The 7,449-nt window shown below is 33.4% G+C and overlaps 1 protein-coding gene across 1 annotated transcript; it reads right to left on the bottom strand.

Annotated features, from left to right (window-relative positions):
• Positions 1 to 1,299: 1,299 nt before the first annotated feature.
• Positions 1,300 to 2,393, bottom strand: LOC142607959 (germin-like protein subfamily 1 member 7). The gene is made up of 2 exons (XM_075779649.1): positions 2,219 to 2,393; positions 1,300 to 1,970 (listed from the first exon to the last, which is right to left on the bottom strand). Exons 1-2 carry the CDS (start codon positions 2,343 to 2,345, stop codon positions 1,438 to 1,440), a joined length of 660 nt encoding a protein of 219 aa, XP_075635764.1. The 5' UTR covers positions 2,346 to 2,393; the 3' UTR covers positions 1,300 to 1,437.
• Positions 2,394 to 7,449: the final 5,056 nt, after the last annotated feature.

The raw sequence follows: 7,449 nt of genomic DNA, 5'->3' as shown, positions 1-7,449 counted from the left end.
TCAGCTCCCCCTGCATGCTTCACACATGTACCATTTTGGCGACTTGCCAATCGTGAGCCAATCGCGAGATCCAGTCACGAGACTCCTTTGGATTGCACACATCTTGAGTTTTCTTTACACTCTCTCTCACATTACCCTTACATAATTCCCACCTAAATACGGGGTATCTAATTGCTAAATTACAAGCAAATTTGGCATGGAATAAAGCCAATACATGATTGAATAAATTCAACATTACAAGAACCATTTGCAACAGTCCCCGAAAATGTGAGGGTGCGATTTGCCCTAATTAGTAAGAAAAAATATTTATAATTTTTACCTTGTTTCATCGGTATGAATATGTTAGTTATTTAGAACCCTGTAAACTCAGATCGTTTAACCAAATTTATTAACTAAGATGTTACTTAAGTTTATTATGCAGATTTAAGTTAAATAATAACAATCATATCACAATAGCGAAAAAGTAAAGAAAATAAGCGAAATGATGACCTAGGAAAACCAATGAAACAGTCCAATTTCAAGGTAAAAAACCTGTAGAGGATTTGACCTAAACAACCCAGTAGGTAACAAATAACTAATAGAATGGAAGCTTTACAATAAAGTCAACCATAAATCAAATGCTACGTAGTACTTACTCATGTGACCACACGCAGCTCCAAATCCACAAACTCTTCTATTATGAATTTGTTGCACACAAACACTTCAGTTAGTGACTCCAAGACCATCCTTGAAGGTTTAGATCTTTGGAACCTTTGATGACTAGTGATGGCAGCAACTTCTACAATACTGGATTTTAAGTTTCTTCAAAGAATATTACTAGTAGAAGATTTAAGAGAGATTTAGGTCCTAGATCTACAATAGGCGGCATAAGATGCACTCTTCTCTCTCTGTTTAAAACGTGCCTTAGGGTTTCCTTTAAATACCTAGTGAAATAGATCTGAAGTGAAACCCTAATCACTTAATGGGCTTAATGAACTGTTGGGCCGAAATTAAAATCTGCAGAAACGTGTCTCGATCGGTCAAGCCTTCTTTTCAATCAGCCAATCATAGCATGTTTCGAATTCCTAAACCTGCAGCTTCCTTTTTCTTGTATTTTGACTTGTAGCACCTTGAGTAATGTTTAATATACCCTATAGACTCGAAGATTTATATCTTGACTTTTAGAACCTAACATAATACATTGTGCATACAAGGTGTAATCAAGAGTTTGTGATGCACAAATTAGCTTTTTCACCAGGAGGTACCAGATAAACGACAAGGATCTTGGCTACTTAGCCTTTGCTATGACACCATGACATAAAAAAATCATAAAAAATCATTTTATTCTATAACAATTTTTTCTATGGAATTACAAGAAGAGAAACAACGAACACATTATTTGAACTATCTAGCCGTTCATCATTCCTATTACATTTATTTTTCTAAAGTGTGGTTTGTCTAGAATTGTTTTTGAAGATAATCAACTACATTCTTGTCAACTTGGAAGGCTTTGATGAGAACATCAGGATTGATGGGAGGATTAGATCCAAAGACTGCGCTTGCAATGGTGATCACCCCAGGATTTTGGCTGCTGAGACCGGCAAAAGCAATAGCGTTGGTCTGCCCTATGTTAAACTGAAAGTGAATGAGACCAAATGGGAATACAAAGATATCTCCCTTGTTTAAAACTTTGGTGAAGAGTTTGTTTGGGTTGGATGTGACAAATCCAACTAAGAGAGTACCCTCTGCAACTACTAGAATCTCAGAGGCACGAGGGTGAGTGTGTGGAGGATCCAAGCCATATGGTGCAAAGTCAAGACGAGCCAAAGATATGCCTAGAGTGTTCAAACCTGGTAGCATATCGACGTTCACAAGAGTGACATTGAATCCGACTTTATTTGCAGTGTTTGCAGGAATATTGAGTCCAGAGAAGAAAAAATCATCGGCTGTGACAGCTGCTGGATCCTTACAAAATTTTCCATTCACAAATACTACACGAAGAAAAGTTTTTCATTGTCAAAAAAAATAAATAAATAAGAAACTTCTGTAACAATGGACAATAACAGGTCAAGGAAAAATTAAAAACTAATGTAGATGATTATACAACCATAAGGCATGTTTTCATTATTTTTTATTTATTAAAGGGATAATTTCATTAATGTGTACAACTTCCAATGATTTCAAATGAACGTGATGAAGATTACTACTACTGCTAATAATAATGAGAGTATGTACATACCAGCAGAATTGGTGTTGTTGATTGCGACACAAAAGTCTTGCAGAGGACTAGGGTCATAGGCAGAAACGAGGCAGGATGCCAAAGCCAAAAGGGCCACAGTTATAAGGGAAGTAACACCTTTAATCATTTTTGAGGTTTTGTTATCTCTATCTTATGAGTATTCTTTGCTTGGATGAGGGATGCGAATTTAGCATATGTGGAAATGTCTATTTATAGAGAGGAGTCAGTGAACCGGTCCATGTTTTTCACCCCCCAAAAAAAAAGCATATAAATTATTTGAATTTATATCATTTTTTAATTTATGGGGTGAACCATTCTTGCTTGGTAGTTCTTAAACTTTTATCAATTTTTAATTTATGAAGTGAACCATTCTTTAACCATGTCTGCACGTATTTAAAAACCAATGAAACCTGACCACTTCAATGCTATTGTATAGTTTTCAGACTGTTTTGGCCAACCCAATAATGCGCCTTATATATGTTGATAGTATATTTAAAAATGAAATGAGTGAAGCTTCCATGCATATTGACTGTGTCCTCATTGCAATGAGTGGCGTAAACTCTTTAAGTCGAATGTTTTAAACTTATTATCTTATTGTCTTATCCTGCATCATTTCATTGACTTTATCTTGATTGATGGGTAATGATACTTCTTAATGGATGAGTTAGATTTTTAATATTTTTTTATTCTTGCCGTTCACCTTCTTTTTTTTCTCTCTTTATGTTGACCCTATATTTTTGGTGCATTACGTTTAAAATCGAAGATTTTTAACAGAATATTACAAACGAATTCTCATTGCTTACATCTTACAAAATAATTTTTTGAAATAGATAGAAAGTGAAATTTGTTGGACTAGAACAACATTTCAGGATTACTCTATAATCTATATATGATCTAGATGTAAAGTAAACAAGAATTACTGAATGACACAACCATGTTTGATGTTACGTGTTAGTGAATTCCCATAAAATATATTCCAATTTCTTTTACGGACAAATTAAAATATCAAAACAACCTTAATATGACTTCGGATTTCCGAACTTTTATCTTTCTGTGAAAGGATCAGCCATTTTCAACTTCTGCGGCAAACACCGCAAAGAAGAGCTGGCATTTAAGAGTTGGGATCAACGTTAAATAGTTAGATTCGGAAATAGTATCAAATATTCAAAAATTATCAAGTAATTTCGCATGTCAAAAAACAAATGCAGCTCTTTCGTACTCCATGACATCAGAATTTATTTACATTTTCAATTAATAAAGCAATAAAACAAACGAGACAAATTTTACGGTTACCCGTATGTACTAATATTGTTAAGGAATTTAGTGGTGATTGGTGAACTTTCCCAGGAAACAATTTTCAGGATCCAAAAGTCTGACAATCTACACGTTATGGCATTTGAATCATTCATCCAGGAGCCTGTTTTTGACCTTTGTTAGAATACATGCGTTGCTGGCTACTACTGTAAACGATGATATTGTTTTTTATGCAAGTGCTGAAGACTGATGAATGTGCAGGCGGCTAGGCTTGATTCTTCGAAATGGTATTAATGCTTCTTTTATACTATGATTGTTGGTGAGAAAATGGTTTTTTTTCCCCTTGAATGATGATTTAATAAAAACAAAATTTTTAAAAAAGATAAATTTCATGGGTTTTGTTGGAAGGTTATGGAGAATGAAAAAGTTTTCTAATGAGTAGCCAAAATGAAAAAGTTGTATAAGAGAGAGAACTGTAGAGATTTAGACCCCTTAACACAGTATGATTAACCTAATATTATTCCAAGTTGATTAACAAGTTTGAACACTAGGTTGAATCACAATATGTAAAACAAATATAATGCGAAAATATAAAGAACACAAAGATCTGATGACCCAGGAAAACTAAACCGGTAAAAAACCTAGAAATGATTTAACTTAGCTATCCTCAAGGTAAAACAAATCCACTATGAAAGAATTGAAGTTTATACAATAAGACTTAGACTACCTCGAGTAGAAAACTTACTACCATGACCACGTGACAGTTCCGAGTCCACGAACTAATTCTTTCTTTGATCCACTGCAACCACAAGTTCTCCTACTTGTGAATCTTGATCTTCTTGAATATTCTTTGTGTAGTAATTGAAATGATCACCAAGCTCTTGACATCAATCATGATCTTGATAACCCCAAATATGTATGAAGGTAAACACCTCCAGATCTCACAAGAGATTCAAACAAATAACATATCAAAAGCCTAAAAACGTAGCTAGGGTTTTTCTTTTTATATGAGACATAAAATATAAAACCCTACACATCAAACGGACTTAGGTTGAGTAGGAAATTATTTAGAAAAAACAAACTACACGAATCTCGATCAATCGAGTCTAATTTTCGATCGATCGAGCCTTGCAGAATGTGACCAATAATTTTTGCAATCACTCGATTCTAATTTTACAACAAAACATACTTTGAGCAAGCCTAAACCTAGACTCTATGTTTTGATTGTGGTTTGTCAACACAATACACAAATACACATTGAAATTTTAATACATTAGTCCCTAAGGTCTTAAAACCTAACAAGAACGATAGTGAGTTTTCCACATTTGAAAAAAAAAAATTATCTTGAGGCTTGGGACTTCATTTCCAAGTATTAAACACTGAATTTATTTATACTTTAAAAATATTAGGGGGGAAAAAAACCTTTAGAAAAATTGAAGAAATGAAGGGGTGGGAAACACTATGCCAATAGGGAAATAAAAGGGCCAAATCAGCATTTAGAGAGTTATAAATAAACATCCTCATTAGGAAAATGAGATTTCTAATAAAAGTGTTATATCTATATTTTTTAAAATAATGTGAGCAGAGATTGCAATGAGACAAGTGTCGGATTAGGGGTTTCCCATCCTCTCTCTAGAGCAAGGAAAACCTAGGCGAGTTCAGAGCAAGTTGGAGATACTTTGTCATCCCTAATGATTTAGAGATGAAAGAGAAAAAAGATGGATAGTCGTGAGAGAATTAAAAGAGAGAGAAAATAAGTATTTTTGAAGTGATAATAGAATATGTATAAAACAAATCAATTATAAATATGATCGGCATAAAAAATATTAAATTATATATATAAATAATTGAAAAATATATTAAATGAAAACATATATAAATATAATGGGTGGGAAAGGGCGAGATGAGTTGAGGTGAGAAAAAACCTATTCCCACCCCATTGCTCTTCAGGGCAAGAAAACTTTAAGGCTTTTTAGTTTTTGAAAGAAAGAAAGAGAATGGGATAGTTTTAGTCATATCTTTTCATAAATTTTGGTAATTGGAGAGAGAGAGAGAGAGAGAGAGAGAGAGATTTTCACAATTAGGAAGTTTAATAAGCTGTAATATTTTTCCGCAAGTATCAACCATTCCATGAAAAATTGAATGGAAAGTTTAGTTTTATACAAGTTTGGAGCTATCTTCCTCCAATTCATTATGTGGTGATTAAAAAGATTATCTATGTGTAATTTTAATCACTTGACTCTTTTTTAATTAATCATAAGATATTTTTAAATAATACACGTAAATAATCCAATAAATTGCAACATATTGGGTTCAATTTAGGTGTTGTTGTTGTTGAGGCAAAATATAGGATAGGACTGTCCACAAATTGGGTTGGGCAGGCGGAGGACAATATTTTTAACCAACCCGCCAATAACCTATTGGGAAAATTTTAATCCCCAACCAACCCATCAATCTATAAATCCGACAAGTCGGTTAAAAATCTTAACGGTTTCAACTCAACAAGTTGAGCAGGTTGGATGGGTTGGTAAATTCAGTTGACTAAATGAAATTATTTCAATAAAATTAGACAATTGTTTGCTCCCTCAAATAATTTTTCTTTTTAAAGGAAAGGAAACACTGCAAATTATTTTATTAAAAATTATAACAAATACTGCATTGCTTATCATAAGAATGACTTCAAATAAAAAGAAATTTGAAATGCTTGGTGACTATCTTGGTGAAATGCTTAAAACCACCAAGACTGAATATTTAAAATTCATCATATTATATTGATGATCACCAAGCTTATTCACCAAGATAATCACCAAGCTTTATTTAGTCGATAATGATGAAAGAAGAGTCTATGTTCAGTCAAAGAAAATATGTCCCCTGAGTACGGCCAGTTGGAAAGCAAAATAGCAAATCTATAAAAGAAATTCATTCATTCCAAGCGATTAGCTCCTACAAAAATGTGGAGTTTGCTATCCTATCTTAGTTCTCATATATTGAGGTTCCCTACAAGTTTAAAACCATCAAAGCTTGAGACATAATGGTAGGAAGATGTCACATGAATATGATCCAGGGAACTATCCACTCTGTTGGGTTATAGATTGACCTCAATTAATTAATTCAATTAATCAAGTTGATTAATTAGGTCAAATTACATGCAAAATCGTGGAGGCACAAATAAATCATCAAATAATCTAAAGTGCAAGTGGAAATAAAATATGACACGATGATTTGTTAATTAATAAGGAAAATCTCTCATCAGGCAAAAACTTCATCGGGTGATTTTTCAAGTCACTACTCCCAAGTTACTACTCAAAATCAAGAGATTACAAGTACAATAAATCTTACCCCAAACCTGGTATATTCCAAAGTACCTACCTACAGTAGAATCATTACAACAATCCCCAATTGGTCTTGGTTTTGTAGAGACTTCTTCCCTTTGCATGGATCCCAGTACGTTATTAACTCTTAGTAACTTGAAGCATGTTATTGGATGCAAAGTCCTTCAATACACTTGAAGAAAAGGAAGCACCTGGTCACAAAACCCTAACGTGCATAAGAACACAGTAGCTTCACAATTAGTATATAGATTCTCTAATTGAGTCTCTGTATATGATGATGGCTACAAAGTAATCCTTTTATATCCCCTAAAAGTTTAGTGAACGAAACCATAGAAGTCCAAGTCATCATGGGTCGAAAAATAGATTAGGAATTTCTAGACTTGCGAAGTTCGATAGATCAAGAGGTATTAAGGTTTATTAAATCTCGATAGAAGCTTGTATCGAGCTTGTGTCAATGTCCACTCTTTTCAACTTTTCACACTTGTTTCTTTGTGTAGTCTTCAATAATATCACTTGTTTTGTTTGTAAGACATACTTCATGATATTCTAGAATCCACTTAAAACTACCCAAATACAAGTAAAATGTGTTTTGTCAAAGGATATATATGCCAACTAATGAAAAATATGACCCTAACACACTCCTCA

Source organism: Castanea sativa, chromosome 8 (assembly GCF_040712315.1).
Source record: "Castanea sativa cultivar Marrone di Chiusa Pesio chromosome 8, ASM4071231v1".
Classification (NCBI taxonomy): Eukaryota; Viridiplantae; Streptophyta; class Magnoliopsida; order Fagales; family Fagaceae; genus Castanea; species Castanea sativa.
The sequence above is the reverse complement of the archived record's forward strand: the minus strand, read 5'-3'. Positions and strand labels throughout refer to the sequence as shown.

What these genes read in the sequence shown, in the direction of transcription:
- LOC142607959 (XM_075779649.1), bottom strand. Translation starts at nt 2,345, where the DNA reads ATGATTAAAGGTGTTACTTCCCTTATAACTGTGGCCCTTTTGGCTTTG. An exon ending in CAACAACACCAATTCTGCTG is followed by an intron (nt 1,971 to 2,218) that starts GTATGTACATAC and finishes TTCTTCGTGTAG; the next exon opens with TATTTGTGAATGGAAAATTT.